This window comes from Pantherophis guttatus, chromosome 3 (assembly GCF_059756535.1).
Source record: "Pantherophis guttatus breed Tessera chromosome 3, ASM5975653v1, whole genome shotgun sequence".
NCBI classification, from domain to species: Eukaryota; Metazoa; Chordata; class Lepidosauria; order Squamata; family Colubridae; genus Pantherophis; species Pantherophis guttatus.
Window position 1 is genome coordinate 64,171,516 of NC_142065.1, and position 18,459 is coordinate 64,189,974.

The 18,459-nt window shown below is 37.6% G+C and overlaps 1 protein-coding gene across 4 annotated transcripts; it reads left to right on the forward strand.

The window, feature by feature from the left end:
• The first annotated feature begins 5 nt into the window (after positions 1 to 5).
• YIPF1 (Yip1 domain family member 1) lies at positions 6 to 16,688 on the forward strand. Of its 4 annotated transcripts, none has more exons than XM_034415119.3 (10): positions 6 to 368; positions 4,378 to 4,454; positions 5,200 to 5,363; positions 6,386 to 6,466; positions 8,596 to 8,683; positions 8,793 to 8,909; positions 10,294 to 10,460; positions 11,436 to 11,618; positions 12,917 to 13,014; positions 15,676 to 16,688. In XM_034415119.3, the coding sequence occupies exons 2-9, from the start codon at positions 4,424 to 4,426 to the stop codon at positions 13,007 to 13,009; spliced, it is 924 nt and encodes a 307-aa protein (XP_034271010.1). In that variant the 5' UTR covers positions 6 to 368; positions 4,378 to 4,423; the 3' UTR covers positions 13,010 to 13,014; positions 15,676 to 16,688. The 4 variants fall into 4 exon arrangements, with proteins under 4 accessions (XP_034271010.1, XP_034271008.1, XP_034271011.1 ...); XM_034415117.3 differs by having other exon boundaries at positions 9 to 368; positions 5,182 to 5,363; XM_034415120.3 differs by lacking the exon at positions 6 to 368 and adding an exon at positions 1,887 to 1,951.
• The last annotated feature ends 1,771 nt before the right edge of the window (positions 16,689 to 18,459 follow it).

Below are 18,459 nucleotides of genomic sequence, written 5' to 3' on the forward strand. Positions count from 1 at the left end.
CAACCACCGCTCTCCTGCCAGCAGTGGGGCAATAGCTTCAGTGACGTTTTTTAAACACGCCCATCGTAACGCCGTTCTTGGTGGTGGGGGGGGGGAAAAAAACCATCAGCAAAAACAAAAAGAGACAGAAAAGGGGTTTCCGTTTCGCCTTCAGATTTGGGTCTTTTATATAAATATATTTTTTTTAGTGAAACTCGATTTTTTTTTCCTCCGCGTGATCGAATGTCTAATCCACGAATCCCTTTCGGAACATCTGCAAAAGTGGAGAACGGGACGAGAAGGAAAAGGAAAGAAAGCCGAGATCATATCACAGTAGCGGGGGGGAAAAACGTCTTTAAAGCCGGAATCCCATCAAAGCAGCTAAAAAAGTGAGTGGGGGGGAAAAAAATGAAAATCGCATTTTACAAAACTGGACCAATAACCTCTATATAGAATTCCTGAGTTTTTCCCTTTCGAAGTCGGACGTTTAAAAGCATTGACTATACATCTTTTGGCTCTCATGGGAGAATGCAAAAGATATTTGCATCTTTGACTAATTGTTTATTGGAAGATCTTAGAAAAGTTGCAGTATCTGAATATTGCTGCAGCTCATGTTTAGTACAGAAGAGCCGCTACAGGTAAATCGGGTTTGCTTCCTAGCCGGAATTCACAGGCCTATTATATAAGTAAAGGAAATGAAATCTCCGAGATTTTCTCTTGGTCACTTCTCAGTTATATTCATGCAGAATGTTTTGGCAACGGTATGGAAGTGATTTGCTATCACCTTTTGCCAAGATGCTTTTCGATTTCCCAGTTTAGCTCAGCATTTCTCAATCCCAGCAACTTTTAAGATATTTGGATTTCAGCTCCCAAGAATTTCCCAGCCAGCCAGCAAGTCCAAAGATCTTAAAAGTTGTTGAGGTTGAGGAACACGGGTCTGATTGACGGTTCTGGGATTGCCGAGTGGTCTCCTATCCAAATTCTACTCAAATCCAACTCTGCTTAAACTCCTAAGAGCACCCACGGTCAACTACCTGCTGACACCGTCATAGCCAATTCAGGAAATGGATTTTCTGGTGTGTTTCTTTCTTTCTTTCTTTCTTTCTTTCTTTCTTTCTTTCTTTCTTTCTTTCTTTCTTTCCTTCCTTCCTTCCTTCCTTCCTTCCTTCCTTCCTTTCTTTCTTTCTTTCTTTCTTTCTTTCTTTCTTTCTTTCTTTCTTTCTTTCTTTCTTTCTTTCTTTCTTTCTTTCTTTCTTGTGACTCTGCTATCTGAAAGGTTAACATATCCACTATAGCAGATGTCTTCAAACTTGGCAGCTTTAAGACTTGTGGATTTCAACTCCCAGAATTGGAGTCGGTTGGAGAATACTGGGTGTTGAAATCCACAAGTCTTAAAGCTTCCAAGTTTGGGACCCCTGCACTATATTTATTTATTTATTTTATTTTATTTTAATTAGATTTATATGCCGCCCTAGCTCCATAGGACTCAGGGTGGCTCACAACAATTAAGATATGCAATCCCAATCCAAGTAAGAAACATGTTAAAATACATATTAAACGCATATTAAAATACATTAAAAATCAAAATAAATCAAATACATTAAATCAAATCAAATACATTCAATTCAATACATTAATTCAAATACATTAAAAATCAAAAATACATTATAATTAAACTATATCTTAAACTGCCATGGCTTTAAGCTTTATGCTCCGGAAAAGCTTTACCATTTAAACTGTTCCTGTAATTTGAACATCATTTGAGCACATTTTAAGGGTACCAAGCTAGGGAAAAAATGTATTTGCAATTGATTGCTGTCTCTTTAAAGGGAGGGGGAAGGAGGAGGAGGAGGAGGAGTAGAGCAACGTGGATTGGTTAAGATGCGACAAGCTACTTCTGTCTCTTTAAAAGCGAGAGACAGCGAAGAAGGGGGAGGGGTTTACTTAGTGCCTGCTGTTTCCGGCAATACAGGTTGGTTCTCGGCGTCTTCCATCGTTGTATTGCCCCGAGGAGATAGCGACGGCGCCGCCTGGTGGTGTGGTTGGGTAGGACTCTGATTGCGGCCTGTCTTTAGGGAGAAGGATAAAATCCGTGTTTGGCTAGCGAAACCCCATTTCCCCCCCCCTCCCCCAACTCCCAAGAGATGTCAGATGTGAATGTCAACATATGAGCATTGTAAACTCTGCTCAAGAAATTGACGGTGGTTGGATCAAAGCCCTTTCCCCGACATAAGAGCGCTTCTTTATCTGCTTTTCTTTAAATGATCCTAATTAAAAGCAGATTTTCCTAACTGTTGAGCTGCATTTTTTTAATTTCTTCCTAATTGTAAATTTGCAGTCATGGGCAAAGGATGGAGGATGGAGGTTACCTGTGCTTATGATTACCTGGCCAGATGATAAGTTTTCTTTGAGGGTACTGTACTCCTTGGGTGACCCTGACAGCAATATAGGGTGTGCTTGAAAGAAAAGAAACCCAGATACAGATTTCTGTGTAAATGATTTTTTTAAAAAAGCATACTGCAGCAAAAATGATTCACAGTGCTGCTGCAAAATCCCTTAAGCATTGTTAGGTTTTCTAGTATAATGTAGTACAGTACTGTGGAAATTATAAAGTGAATTCTTTTACTTGGAAAAGCAAATGCTTTTGCTTCATATTTTTCATGGAATAACCAGAATATACAAGTGAAAGTCGAAAGAAATTTGTTGAGCTTCAAATACAGTTAAGATGAGATTTTTTTCCCCCAACATCTACTAGAGATACAGATTTTTTTATTAGCCAAATACAACTATAAGAGTTCCTTGTAAGAAGGGAGGGAAAAGCAAGTTTCCCACCACTTCTTCTCTGACTAAATGGTAGCCAGAGTGTTCTTTTCCTTGCATTAAAGTTTTTTTAATTTCACCAATTTTTAATCCCTTTCATTCTTTTTTTAAATCAAGTTTTTTTTATTATTTTTTAAATGCATACATATCATTGTGTGAATGGCACGATGTTTGAGTATCATACATTTCAAAACAAATAAACATATTCCTAATTATTACATTCCATTTTCCTTATTTCATATTATTTACTCCTATCTTTTACACAAAATTTTAATTTTCATATAAATATTAGCTAGTATGCAATAACATCTAAACCGATGTGCTTTAGCATCCATATTATCTTCTGTTATAGTTTCAATAGTATAACCCTCAAGAAAAAAACCCTGAAATTATCCATCTGTTTTCATAATTTTTAAAGAGCAACTGTCATCTCTGCTACTCCTTTGACCTATTGCTGACTCACCGATAGTCCCAGTGTTGCAGAATATATAGCCTCATGCTATATAACTAAGCTCCATTTCATGCTGAATAAACTAAATTATTTATGTATCTTAAATAGAAAACTATCTTACAATAGATTTTTACCCCAAAAGTTTTTTATTAAAATAAATTCGATAAAAATCAAAAAAATCTGATTTAAATCAAAAAAATCCGATTTAAATCAAAAAATCTGATTTTTTTGATTTTTTAAAAAAAATCATTGATTTTTATCCACCCTGATATAATATACCCAATACCTATAGAATATGGTGTATTTTCCAGTTAGTATCTCTTTCAACTATAACCATACAGCTTCTTTAAATTGCATTCAAAAAATCAAAGAAACAGACTTAATCACTTACACATATATTGTTAATAATAATGATAATCATAATTATACTATCATAATATTAATTAATCTTCATATTAATAATTTTATACACATCATCTTTCTAGTCACATATATCTATGCAACTGCAATATTTTTCTTTTAATACTAACATCACTTCATTAATCAAACAGCATACTGTCTAAATATCCCTTTCATTCTGAGGCTTAAACCAGTAAACACAGCATCCCTTCTCCCCCCGCCCCCCCCCCCATAAGACAAGAGATTGAGTAGTGCAAAGTCACTCAGTGAGTTCCACTATTGTTGGTAGCTCTTACCTCTTACCAAGGCAACTCATAATGGGATCTCAAGTAAACATTGGATTATGACTTCTCTGTACAATTTGACTGTCAGACTTTTTTTTTCTTTTTATCCAGCTAAATTGAGATATATAAAGATATTTTTTTGAAGTCAAATTGGCTGAATTAATAATATTAATAGAAGATGACAGAAGAGATAATTTCTTTTATAAAGTACTGGTTTGGAGTTATTTGCATTTTCCCCTATTATATGCAGGCATTTCTGTCCAGTAGGTTAATGTATCCTCTCAATACTTGTGGCAAATTTGTATTCTGGATGAACTGAACTGAACTGGAGAATCTTGTATGACATTGAATAGCTGCAAGAGCTTTGGAAATCAGTTTCAACAATGAAGAATAGAATTATGGTTTTCAGTCTAAGACAATATTTGTTCTCTTTATATTTTTCAGGATTTTGCTCAATTCCTATTAACAAACTAAGGATATAACTGCATGAATGGCTGCTGTGGATGACTTCAAGTTCCAAGGTACATTTCAAAAAGGGGTTTCCAAAACCTTTACATTGTTTTGTGTCGTTGCTTTGCTTTGCAAATTTAATCTCTATCTCATTTATAATGCATGGTGCTGCCACTTATTTTTTTAACAAGCAGTGTTATCATTGTGGAACTGAATACAATTATCCTTTCCTAATGGGAATTATCTCAAGGTGTAATTTTTTTTAATTCACCAGGGAATTCAAATGACATATCTATTTCATTCTTTTTATCTTCTCCACAAAATATTCTGCTTAAATCTAATGCCAGCTTCTCCTTTGGCATTTAATTTACAATTAAACAGGAGATGCAATAGATGGGCCTTTGGTTTCATTCAAAGCATATTCGTTATAGTTATACAATAAGATTAACTCAAGTAACTGAGAAGGTGTAATACGCCAGAAATCTTCCTGATGTTAAGTAAGTATTGTTTGTTAGTTGAACTGCTACTTGTTACAAGTCTCCGGGTTGGGTTTCTGCTTTGTGGTGCTTCTTTTTATATTCAGTTTCAGAATACAGTATAATGAAAAACATAATTTTTAATAAATAACAGTTCTAATGAACTCAGTTCTAGGGCACGGATCCAAAGCTTTGTTTAACTGAGTAAACAAACGTCTTGGTAATTTGACAATATATTTACTTTAGAATATGATGCAAGAGTTAATACCGTATAACTGTATGCTTTGAGAGGAAACACTAAGAAAAATAAAGTCTTTTGCAGGAAATGTTTGTTTTTCAGAATTTGACGATGCAGCCAACTTGTTGGCAGCCAATCCAGATGCCGTCACTATAAGTATTGATGAACCTACTGAAAAACCAAAGAAAAAACATGGACGTCTGCATGAATCTGGAAGAGAAGAAGACGATGAACTTCTGGGGACAGATGATTCTGATAAAACTGAGGTTTGATGAAAACATACTGATTCTATCCGACAACTGCTGTTCTTCTTCATATTGTTAATAAACACTGCACATATTGTGTATAAAAATGCGGTAGAAACTATTAAGGACAACTCTCTGCAGGAAAGAGAGACACTAGAATAGTCTTGGGATGATTCATATACTATAAATTTAAATTGCAGCTCAAAACCATCTAATGGGATGTGGGATTTTTCCCCTTAATATAGTGTTATTGTGTTGAATCATTCATTAGCATTGTGCTGATATAGAAAGGTGCTGTTGCCATTGTTACAATCTTGGTTTGCGTTTCTGGTTCAATAAGTCAATATTAAGGGGATCCACTCATATGTAAACAGATGATTAACTTTAACTTTAGGATATTCTGCATAGCTTTTTTCCACTTCTAATAGCAATGCAAACTGGATATAAATCTTCTCTCCAAGAACTTTAGAAGGGATTTTTGTTCCTGTCAATGGGCAGAAATTTAATGACACTACTTGATTGCCTTTGATATTAAATCTGAGCTCCTATACAAACTTTGAGATAGGTTGAGTAAACTCACAGCTATCTAGCCTACAGATGGAAAGACTATATATGCACATATGACTGGGAATGAAGAAATGAGTAAAAACTGGGTTTGGGTCAAACTGTGAATCAAATTATTTCATCATTCCCAGTCATACACACATATATATTCTTTTAGTTCACTAGAGCATGGTCTAAATTATTGGGCTTTGGCCAGGTTGATGCCAGGTTGTCTCTCTTTCTGACAAGAGACTTGGCAAAAATACATGCATGTGCTTTCAATGAGATGAGTTTGTAGAATTAACACAATGTAAGTAACCCTAACATAGAATATGTGGCATAGATTTTCCTGAAAGCTCTGCTTTCCAGCACAAATGTCAAATTCAATTTTCTCCGGAGTGGTTCCTGTTTCTAACATAAGTGACATTGTTTGTATGTGTAAATAATATATTTGAATAAGAAGTAAACCTGTACTTTCTTCTAAAAATCCTATCTTCCAGTTGCTTGCTGGGCAGAAGAAAAGTGCTCCATTCTGGACATTTGAATATTATCAGACATTTTTTGATGTGGATACGTACCAGGTTTGTCATCTCCACATATGTGTATGGTGCAACATGTGCATAATGTGTTTACTTTAATGAAATAGGGGTGGGTTTTTTTGTTTCCGTGAGCCAATCCTGCATAGCAGATCCTGCTCTGTATTTATTTTGCTACTTCCTTGTCCATATGTGACTTAACAAAAAGGTATACATGACCATTCCTTTTGAAAACCTTCCAAATATCTATTGCTTCTTTTTGCCAATTTAAATAGTTGGGACAGAACTTTTGTGGATATCATTTTTGTACTTTTTCATGACCATGTATTATTTTTTTAGATTTTTCTTATTCTTCATACAACCATAATTGAGCCCCCAAATTTCTGTTATTAAATGAGACATTTGTTAAGTGAGTTTTGCCCCATTTTACAACATTTCTTGCGACAATTATTAAGAGAATCACTGCAGTTAAGAAGTGAGTAACCTGGTTGTTAAGTGAATCTGGCTTCCCCATTGAGTTTCTTCATCGGAAGGTCACAAAAGATGATCACATGACCCCAGGATACTGCAACCGTCATAAAGTTTCATGTCTTTTGTCCCTTTTAAAAACCATCTTGAACATTTGGCATTTCTTTTTTCAGTGCAGGGCTCCAGTCTGCATTGTATGACCTACTACTTTGCCTGCGATTGTGAAATTAAGGATATTGTACAATAGTTTGCATGTTCTATTAAGTCACCTGTTTTTAGTGTTGGAATGTAGATTGACCTCTTCCAATCTGCTGGCTGCTTCACAGATTGTAGTTCTTTAGCATGGCTTCCAGAGTTGCTGCCATAGCTTGGTTAGAACCTTGACTGATTCTGCTCCTGTTGCTTGCCATATTCCTGTGGGTATTCCATGACTTACTGTACAGTGGTGGGTTCCGCCCGGTTCCGCCGAGCCGGTAGCGGTGACGATATGATGTCACCGAACCGGTTCCGCCACCCCCCGTTATTCTTACCTTTTATTTGGCCCCACCCCCAATCTATTGCTGCCTCCTGAGTCCCAGCTGATCGGCTGGGAAAAAAACTGTTTAAACTCTTGCCTCGGGGCTTCAAAGGGCCGCCCTACAGCTAATCAGTGTTAAAAGACAGTGTGGTGGTAGACTGGTGCCTCCAAAAACCAATGAGTAGACCAGTGCCTGCAAAAATAAATGGGTAGACCAGTACCTCCAAAAACAAATGAGTAGACTGGTGCCTGCAAAAACAAATGAGTAGACCGGTGCCTACAAAAATAAATGGGTAGACCGGTGCCTCCAAAAACAAATGAGTAGACTGGTACAGCTCTACAAGCAGTTAAAAGCCTGGTAGACCAGTACCTCTGTTAAATCCTAAAGAATTGTCACATGGCCATCAAGCCACGCCCACAAAATAAGCCACGCCCACAGAACCGGTAGTAAAAAAATTTAGAACCCACTCCTGTTACTGTAGCTAACTTCTAACTACTTCTTCTAGTACTAGAAGTTCTTGCAAGAGAGAGATATTTCCTAAATAATCTTGGATGTTGACATTTCTACTATACAGTAGTTCAGCATACCCCTTCCGTCTTGTTTGATCTTTGAATCAGTTACTAACTGATTGGTATACCTTACCATGCACGTAGTATTGATCTAATAAACCTTTATTTGCTGCTCAGGGGGAAAGACCTCCGTTGTTTTATCTCACTTATAGCCATCACCACATTGTACTATTTTTACTGTGTGTTTTTTTTCAGAATTCAAAGCGACCAGGCTTACACCTAACATTAAAACTACAATGGCTGAATTCATTAAATGCTCAAAGCAAGCACGTACCAATTTACGAGTTAGCTTATTTGCAAACAAAACCTATGATTAAGGGAACTAACAAGGCTTTTTTTTTATTTTTGTTAAATTAGAAGGAAAATGGCTGGATTTAATTATCCAAATCATAATGTAATTTGTTTGCTTTTGGTTTCTTGATGTATGAATGCAAGCAATATGTTGCACATTGTTTATTTCTGACTGAATAAACCATACTTAATTTCCTTAAGATTCTGATTTCCAATGGGGCAATGTATAGATGGTTTTGTTAAATTCAAAATGTGTTTGGTATTTCTTTAATTTAAATAGTTTATTTATCTTCAGCCATATGATATATGCTGCTTTAATTATTATCAGGTTTTGGACAGAATCAAAGGTTCTGTATTTCCAGTGCCAGGGAAAAACTTCGTGAGACTGTACATTCGGAGTAATCCTGATCTTTATGGTATGTGCAAACAATATAATTTTGAATAAGGGATCTTCTCCCGCTTTTGCGCTGAATACAAAATAAGCCAATCAAACTAAAATGGGAAATTGCTTTTGTTTCAATTAAGGTCCATTTTGGATATGTGCCACGCTAGTCTTTGCTGTTGCAATTAGTGGTAACCTTTCAAAATTCTTCATCCATCTGGGTAAACATGATTTTCATTACGTGCCAGATTTCCGCAAAGGTTCGTAAAATTATTTAAAACAGTTTGTATCTATTCAGTTTTTATTCAATGGAAGAGTACGGTAGCGGGGATTGTGGTGAACCAGTTTGAGGAAGGTTGCTGATTTCTTTGTAGCCAGAATGTTGAAAGGCAGGCAAGGAACTCTGATTCTCAGGGGAGGCAGGAGGAAGGCATCCATGCCATGATCCAACAGGGAGGAGAAGCATCGCTTACTCTGTAGACATCATTCAGGACAGAAAACAAACCTGACATGCTGAGCTCAAGCAAACCACCCACAGGAGGCTTGGCATTGCAGCCAAACCCTGGAATCAATGCCTCTAGCTCTAGGTAGCCGAAAGGTGAAAGGTGGGTAGGCAGGAAGTACAGCATCTGTACAGCTTTGACTTCAGAAGAAGGCAAGAAAGGAGTTCGCAAACATCTGAAGGGTGAAGAGACCCAAACCTGGGATGGAGTCTAGGAAGAGATGATGCCAAGCTCACCAACATGAATAATCACTAGTAAAAAAGATGCATTTGCTTGGCTGCTTCTGCTAACTGTGCCATGATGTATATTCTCAACCAGCCTGGAGCAAATGGTTCCTGGATCCATCCCAGGCAAGGAAAAACCAGTTGTGTCATTGTCCACCTTGTAAACCACAGCAGTAACCAGAATGGATGGATTCACTACTTGTGAGAAGAGCAGCAAGGTGATAGTCACCCCTCACATAAATTAAGAAACAAATAACTTGTCAAGTTGGATATTCAGCCCAGAATTATATTGCCATACACTCATAACTTTGTGTCCTGCTAAATTCTTTAATTAGCAGTTCTGTCCTGAATTGCTCATTTGTCCAGGAGTTTCTATTTTAAAAGATGTGTAGCTTGGCACATTGACATGCAAGGAGAGAACAATAAATGAGTAAGATACATGCACATCTTGAGGTCCCCAAAATAGCTTCCTATTCTAATGGATACATGAAGAGGCTCTCTCAGAATCCACACATTCCTTGGCAGATCAGTATATTATTGATTGCTTAACACATGGCCTACTTTCAACACCGGTGAGTAGTCAAGGCAGCAAATAGAATTGAAAAACAGAGTTCTAAATGTATGAATGTTAAATTGTATGAGCCAGAGGCTTAGGGATGATTTCAGTCACTGGTTTCAACACTTGATTCCTTCCCGCCCACCCCCACCCCCAAGTGATGGGATAGAGAAACTGTCACTTTCCAAGGTTTGGTATATAGCGTAAAGGTCCTCATTTAGATTAATAAGTTTTAAAGAAAATTCTGGAGGGATATCACTGGTTCTTGCATAGTTTACTCTGCAGTTCATGAAGCCGAACATGTTATGATGTAAATGCCTGTTAATCTTGAATCATAATCCTAAAATACATCTCTTTATAGTCTCCATAGCTGCGACAGCCATCTATGCTTATGCTTGGCTAGTTCCTCTTGCTCTCTGGGGATTCCTTATGTGGAGAAACAATAAAGTTGTGAACATTGTCTCCTACTCCTTTCTTGAGATTGTGTGTGTTTATGGCTATTCACTCTTCATTTATATACCAACAGCGGTAAGTAGTGTCCAATTAAGTATTTTAGGAAGAACAGGTGACAATATGTGGAATAGCTAAATAGACCAGTACCAGTTTTTGATATTCCACATGCAAAGTTTAACTGACAGATCTGTATTATGTGATGGGTGACATAATTCAGTTGTTTAGTCTATTACTTCTTGATTTAGTCATGGCAGCTGAGAACCCTAGGGATTGCAGTCCCTACCTACCTACCTACTGGGGAGGGCCTCAAGCTGGAGAAAGGTTTCAAAATGTCTGAAAGGTGACAGAGACCATAGCCATCCTTCTCACAAATGTGTGTTGATAGAGAGGCTACAAGTGTTTGACTGGACAAAGATACAGGACTGCATGTGATTCCACAGGGTTTCTTGTCATGTGATGAGACAAATGTACTACTACTGTATGGCAGGTTTCTCCATCACAGGTGATGGAGATGGTGTACCTAGATAGTTTTTTTCTTTTTATTGGCCAAGTGTGATTTGACACACAAGGAATTTGTCTTGGTGCATATGCTCTCAGTGTACATAAAAGAAAAGATACGTTCATCAAGAATCATAAGGTACAACACTTAATGATAGTCATAGGGTACAAATAAGCAATCAGGAAACAATATCAATATAAATTGTAAGAATCCAAGCAACAAAGTTATAGTCATACAGTCATAAGTGGAAGAAGATGGGCAGGGGTGGGTTCTACTTACCTTTACTACCGGTTTGCAACAGGGCTGCACATGCGCTCTTCTGTGCAGATGCGTTCTAATGACGGTGGGGTCAGTGGGCGGAGCCTCCTGCCAGTTTTACTACTGGTTCTATAGAACCGGTGCGAACCAGGGGCAACCCACCACTGGAGATGGGTGATGGGAACGATGAGAAGATTAATAGTAGTGCAGACTTAGATAGGGATAGCAGATTAAAATGTTTTACTTTGCAGCCAGTAAAACCAGGACTTTATTTCTTTCCTTTTCTCTTGCAGATTTTATGGATCATTCCACAGAAAATTCTCCGATGGGTTCTGGTGGCATTTGCTCTGTGTCTTTCAGGATCTGTTCTAGTAATGACATTTTGGCCTGCCGTTAGAGATGACAACCGGAGAATCGCAATGGCTACAATTGTGACAGTTGTCCTTCTTCATGCCTTACTGGCTGTTGGTTGTTTGGTATGACAACTTTCAACTTGTCAAGTATTATTTTCAGTTATTCCATTTTTATTTTTCAATATTGATTTTATTTAGATTTGATTAGCTGTTGTAGAATTAGACAATGACATGTCTAATTAATACATTCAGAATATTTGCAAGCTACTTACAGCATATATTGTATATTTGTGTGTATCCATATGCATGTAAGTGTACAATGTTACTTAAATAGCTCTAGAAACTTGTTGGAGGGAATCCCAGGAGGCCTGTTGGAGAGAGAATTAACCGAGTTTTCAATTACTAAGTAACTTTTGGCTTATATCCTTTGTCATCTTTACTATAGGTTGTCCTCAACCTATGACAACAATTGAGCCGATAATTTCTGCTGTTCAGTGAGACATTTGTTAAGTGAATTTTGCCCCATTTTATGACCTTTCTTGCCATGATTGTTAAATGAATCGCTGCAGTTGACAGTAACAAGGTTGTTACTGTGTTGAATGTGGCTTCCCCATTGATTTTGCTTGTCAAAAGGTTGCAAAAGATGATCACATGACCTTAGTAATAGCAATGGTCATAAGAATGAATCAGTAGCCAAGCATCTGAATTTTGATCACATGAGCATGGGGTGACTACAAAGATTATAAGTGTGAAAAATGGGCAAGTCACTTTTTCAGTTCCGTTGTAACTTTGAATGGTCACTAAATGAACGGTTGTAAGTCGAGGACTACCTGTTCTATACTTTTCAGATAGATCTACTATAAATAGTGTTTTATATTGTTTTTCCATATCTGACACTCTGCATCTTCTATCTTGGTCATCTTTGTTATTTCTATGTTGACTGTTCCCTGTCCATGTACATTACGGGTAGTCCTTGATTTACAACTGTAATTGAGCATGGAATTACACCTGTAAATCATGCCATTCATGAAGCAGGTCATCCCATGACTGTACCCAATTTTACAACCTTTTTTGTGGTAGTCATTAAATGAATGCTATAGTTGCTAAGTAAATCCATTGTCCACAATGGGCATTTTTGCTAAAAACCAGAAGTACATGGAAAAGATGTAAATCGTGATCACTATGTGTGAGACACGTCCATAAATGTGGGCCTGTTGCTGAATAGCCAAAATGTGATTATGGGGTGATGGCTTCAAATCACAACTTCAAATCCGGATTGCAAATACCTTTTCTGGGGATTGTCGTAGCTTTGAATAATCGCTAGGCAAACGGTCATACATTGAGGACTACCTATACAAATATATTGGATTGTGATATTCGTGATGTTCTGATTATCTCCCTCTTGCTCCCCATTAATGTAGGCATACTTTTTTGATGCGCCTGAACTGGAAGTCCTTTCATTGACGACAGTGCTTCCACCTAATGGAACAATAGAAGTAACAAAGGCTCAGTAAATAAGGTAAGATGTTACCTTCTTATGAGCTGTGGTGGTGCAGTGGTTAGAGTGCAGTACTACAGGCTATTTCTGCTGATTACCGGCTGTGTGCAATTTGGCAGTTCAAATCTCACCAGGCTCAAGGTTGACTCAGCCTTCCATCCTTCTGAGGTGGGTAAAATGAGGACCCAGTTTGTTGGGGGCAATATGCTGACTCTGTAAACCGCTTAGAGAGGGCTGTAAAAGTACTGTGAAGTGGTATATAAGTCTAAGTGCTATTGCTTATAAAAACTTTTCTGTGTAACAGGACTCGCTGCAAGTGGTATCAATTTAAGCAGTAATACATGCAGTTAAATGTGCTTTGATTCTTAGATGGTTATTTCAAGCACATTTTTCCTGGCTGTTGCAGAAGGCTTTTGTTGCACAACAGTTCAGGAGCTCTCTACCTAGGGCTGCCCTTGAGGACCATCCGGAGACTTCAGCTGGTACAGAATGCAGCCGCGCGGGTCGTGATTGGTGGTTCCCAATACGCCCATGTTACACCTCTCCTGCGCGACTTGCATTGGTTGCCCTCCGGGTGAGATTCAAGGTGCTGGTGATGACCTATAAAGCCCTTCATGGCTTAGGCCCAGGATATTTGTCGGACCATCTGCAACCAGCAACAGCTCCCTATCGCCCGGTGCGTTCTCACAGGGAAGGCCTACTCAGAGTGCCGTTGGCTAGACAGTGTCGACTGGCAACCCCTAAAGGTAGAGCTTTCTCTGTGGGTGCTCCCACCCTCTGAAACCAACTTCCTCTGGGGCTCCGGTTGGCCCCTGACCTCCGCACCTTCCGCCGCAACTTAAAGACATGGTTGTTCAACCTGGACTGGGGGGGTAACATATATTTTAACATGTTTAATTGGATATTTTATTGTTGTGAGCCGCCCTGAGTCCTACGGATAGGGCGGCATATAAATAAAATACAATAAATAAAATAAATTTTGCACAAAGCAATGATTGGGGGAGATGGTGACATGCCAGCAGAGTCATGTTAGGCACTTTCTAAATTTTTGACATATCGAGCCCAAAAGGCTCACCATCACCGCTCTAGCAGTTACTCAAGCAAGCCATTTCTGTACTTTGTTGTAGAGAAATAAGAAGGTACAACAGTATACCGAATATTCCCATGTCTGCTTAAAGCCTGAACTTTCAACTCAATTAAAAACTAGACCAGTAAATAACATTTTAATCATAAAATTTCAGTCTGTCTTCCATGTGTTTCAATCTCTGTATGACTCTGCTGGAACTGATCATCAGGTATTTGGTGACAAGGTTCTACCAATATGCAGATAATATTCAGCTTTTTTCTTCTCTTCTGAGCCAAGAGTGTATGTGCTTGATCAGTCTAGAGGCAATAATGTGTTAAATGTTGCCAAGCAATTTAAATCTAACAAGATGGAGGTCCTGCTGAGTGGGTGGTTCTCATGATCTGAAAGAGGATAGGAAACTCTTTCTGAAGGAGGTGTACATGCTAGAGGTACAATAGTGGCCAAAATTGTGGAGACCTTTTGGGGAAAGTGTATTTTCTAAAACTAGCTAATAACATCACTTTTTGGGGGGGGAAGTAATACCGTAAAATTATATATCAATGGAAAGATAATTTAATCAAGAATGTAATGCAATAACTTTTATGAAGAATTTGCTACTAGAATAGCAGTTACAGTATAAAGAAGAAAAGTGAAACATATAGAAAAAACTAGATATACAAAAATTATCACCATGTCAATAGTTGGGTAACCTTTAGCATGAATTACGGCCTTACAATGTCTTCCCTTGGAGTGAACCAAGTCTTTTAGTTCTGCAGCTGCTATAATGTGAAACCAAAATTGAATGATTGCTCCTATTAACTGGGTTTTATTGCTGGATCGCTTCTGACTAACAAGTTTCTTTAGTCGACTCCATGGATTTTCAATTGGGTTAAGGTCTGGGCTATTCCCAGGCCATTCCAGCAGTGGAATATGATTGAAACTCCAAAGAAAAGTGGTGTTATTAGCCATCAAACCTCAAAAATACAAAGGTTAAAATAAAAGGTTTCCACAATTTTGGCCACTACTGTATCATCCTTGATCCAGTTTTATCACTGGAGGCCTAGCATTTATGGAGTCCATCCAGCATTGGCCAAACACACTGATTATGGTTGAACCTAGATTGAGAATGCCAATCCTTATTTATTGATCCTCTAGCAATCTTTCATTTGGACCAATGGAGTGCATTTTATATGGAGGAAGCAGTTGCTAACAATCCAGAAATACTTTTGTTACCTAATAGCAACAGTAGAGTTGAAAGAACTGTAGTAGTTGCCAACTTGATTCTGAGCCAAATCCATAGCACTATTAAGGTTGATCTCAAGGCTATTAGTCACTTGATGTTGCTTATTTGAAGTACTGTGTTAGCCTTCTTGGGTTTTTTGATTTAGGAACTGGGAAAACATCCCTGTTTGTTCCACTGTTGGGAAAAATATTGACTGGTCTCTGATTATGAAGTACTTTCTTACAAATCTATACGTGGCACTAGTTCTTAAAAGGCTTTGGTAGTGATCTAAGATACTGGCTAATAGATAGTGTAATCAATGTGGTTGAATTCTGTGGGGTTTTTTTAACATCTGTTCATTATAACTAACTTTAGAATTTCTGTTATCACCTAGGAGATTTCTATGAATCAGCTGACTTGGTGTGCTTTGTGCTTTGTTGCTGCACAAAGAGAAGCAACCCGAAATGAAACCTGGACCAGGAGGAAAGTTTGAGTGGGATTTTGTGTCTCTAGATACTGCTTGAATGCAGACACACTGTCTATAAAAACGTATACAGTCTGCTTTTATGTAAAATATCACAGAAGGAAATGGAGAACAATTTTAAAACTTTCCAAATTAAACTAATTACTGTTGAACATTTGTTGTCTTTAGGAACCATGTTTTTTTTTTATTAAATCAACTGTACTTACAGTTTTGTAGGGGATGGCTTCCTTCCTGTGCTATAATGACCTGCTGATGCTCATGTAGTAATGATATGACAGAAGAATTCTCCAGTGTGGGGCTACTACAGGTAATCCTTGATTTACAACCACAGTTGAGCCCAAAATTTCTGTTGCTAAGTGAGACAGTTGTTAAGTGAATTTTGCTTCATTTTGCAATCTTCCTTGCTACAGCTGTTAAGTGAATCACTGCAGTTGATAAGCTGGTAACACGGTTGTTAAGTGAATCCGGCTTCCCCACTGATTTTGCTTGTCAAAAGGTTGCAAAAGGTGATCACGTGACCTTGGTAAACAGCAACGGTCATAAGTCTGAGCCAGTTGCCAAGCTTCTAAATTTTGATCACATGACCACAGGAATGCTGCAATGGTTGTAAGTATGAAAAAGGGTCACTTTTTTCAATGCTGTTGTAACTTCAGTTACTAAATGAACAGTTGTAAGTCAAGGACTATCTATATGTGAAATGATCTCTCACTGAAATTGGACAGGTTCTTACTTTGTCAACAAAGACCATTTTGTTCTGGCACTTCTACTATTTCTTCAATTTTACTACACCAAGAATAGTAGAATTACCTTGGCTTTCATTTTTTAATGAACTTATTTCACTGTATCTTATCGTTCTTTTGATCATTTTATTGTAAATCTAATGTGTTTTTAATAAAATGAAATGCTCTATATACATTTTTAAATACTTACGTCTATAGTCTTTTCCACTACAAGTCTACAATTTAGCAGAATTTTTTCCCCTCCAGAGAGCAACTTCGCTTGTAGGTATCATTTAACATGGCCAAGAGTTACAGACACTTTCCATTAAGTATACTTCTGCATATAGATACAGTAAGAATATATAGAACTTTTAGAGGGCCATTCTACACTTGAGATGTTGGAAATCACGTCTATATGCTGTAAGTTTAGGTTTGTGTGCTGCACCGTAATGCAGTACCTTCCAATCTCACCATCTTGTTTAGATAAATATCCAGAAGGAAGATCATTAGACTTTCTGAAATACATTTTACATTTGGTAAAACCAAAGAGTACAAGTAAACAACCTTCAGAGATATTTATAGATCCTCGGTTTAAAACAGTTGTATAACTACAGCATTATTTTCTTTTTTGCCTGGAACTGATATTCATTGCCTGCCAAATAGATTATTTAATTAATGCCAGAACTTAGAAGTAATCTTGTTGAATTTAGAGGAATTACCTGTACAGATTTTTGTATTGGTTTGCTGCCAAAGACTTATCTTTCTTCTCAGTCCTTATCTGAATACCATTATCTGGTTTTAAAGCAGTAATAAAACCAGTGCAATAAAAACAGGTTTTTCTGTCCTTGTACTACAGCTGTCTCAGCCATTTTTTGTAATTTGGTTACATCATAGGTAAGAATTGTGAAGACTCTGCTTTGTGAACTTTGGGTGAAAAACTTGTTTTAAATTCTATCTGTTGATCACTGAACATCAGCAAACATTTTAAATATATATATATATGTAAATTATACTGTTATACTACAGTATTCATATGGACAGCAAAAAGCCAATAATAGTGATAGATGATAGAACAAAAGAAAGGTGAAGGAAGAAGAAAGCCATTTAGCTTGGCTCAGGCAAAGTCTCTAAATCCAATACTGTAATTGCATCTATATTATTAAATTTACTCTGTAATAGTTTCTTCGTTAATCACTGAAAGCCTTGTGAAAGAATAAACTTCTTTAGTGTATGTCCAAAAGCCAGCAATATGAGAGCTAACCTAATTCTGTAGGGCCAAAGCTTCATAATTACTACACAAATCTTGAATAATTTCACCTTTCTGCCAAAATCTGGCCAGTACTATACATGTACAGAGGGTTACTACTCTGATATTTCCAAGCACTGATGGATTAAAAAAAGGATCCTTTTTTTTCAAATGTGCATAGAAGAATATTTGGCTGACTCTCATGAAGCAAAATACCTTTTCATCCAAAGAGATTACTTGTGAAATAAATAACAGCCGATAATGCCATCCCTTTGAGGACATGGTTGATTAGGACATTTTAAGGCATTAAGACCACAACAATCAATCTTTGAATATGAATCCTGGACAAAAAAGCAGGACAGATAAAAGGATTTTTTCAAAACAACTATGGAATTCCCTAACATGAAATAAAGTGCTGGCTCCTAGCCAGGGGTGAAATCTGAACCAGTTCGCTAGCTATGCTAAATTATACTCTACTGCATGCGCAGTACACGCCAAAAGAAGGCTTGGGAAGGTAAGTAGAACAGCGAGGGGGGGGGATCAGCTGCAGCTGTTTTCTGCTTTCTAGCAAAGCTAAACTGCACGGCACAGGTAATCACGGATCGTAGCTTTTTTAAACTACCTGTTTGACCCGGTAGCTATTTTTTTACTACCAGTTCTCCCAAACCAGTAGTTTTTATTGCTACCGGTTTGCCCGAACTGGAGCGAACTGGTAGCATTTCACCCCTG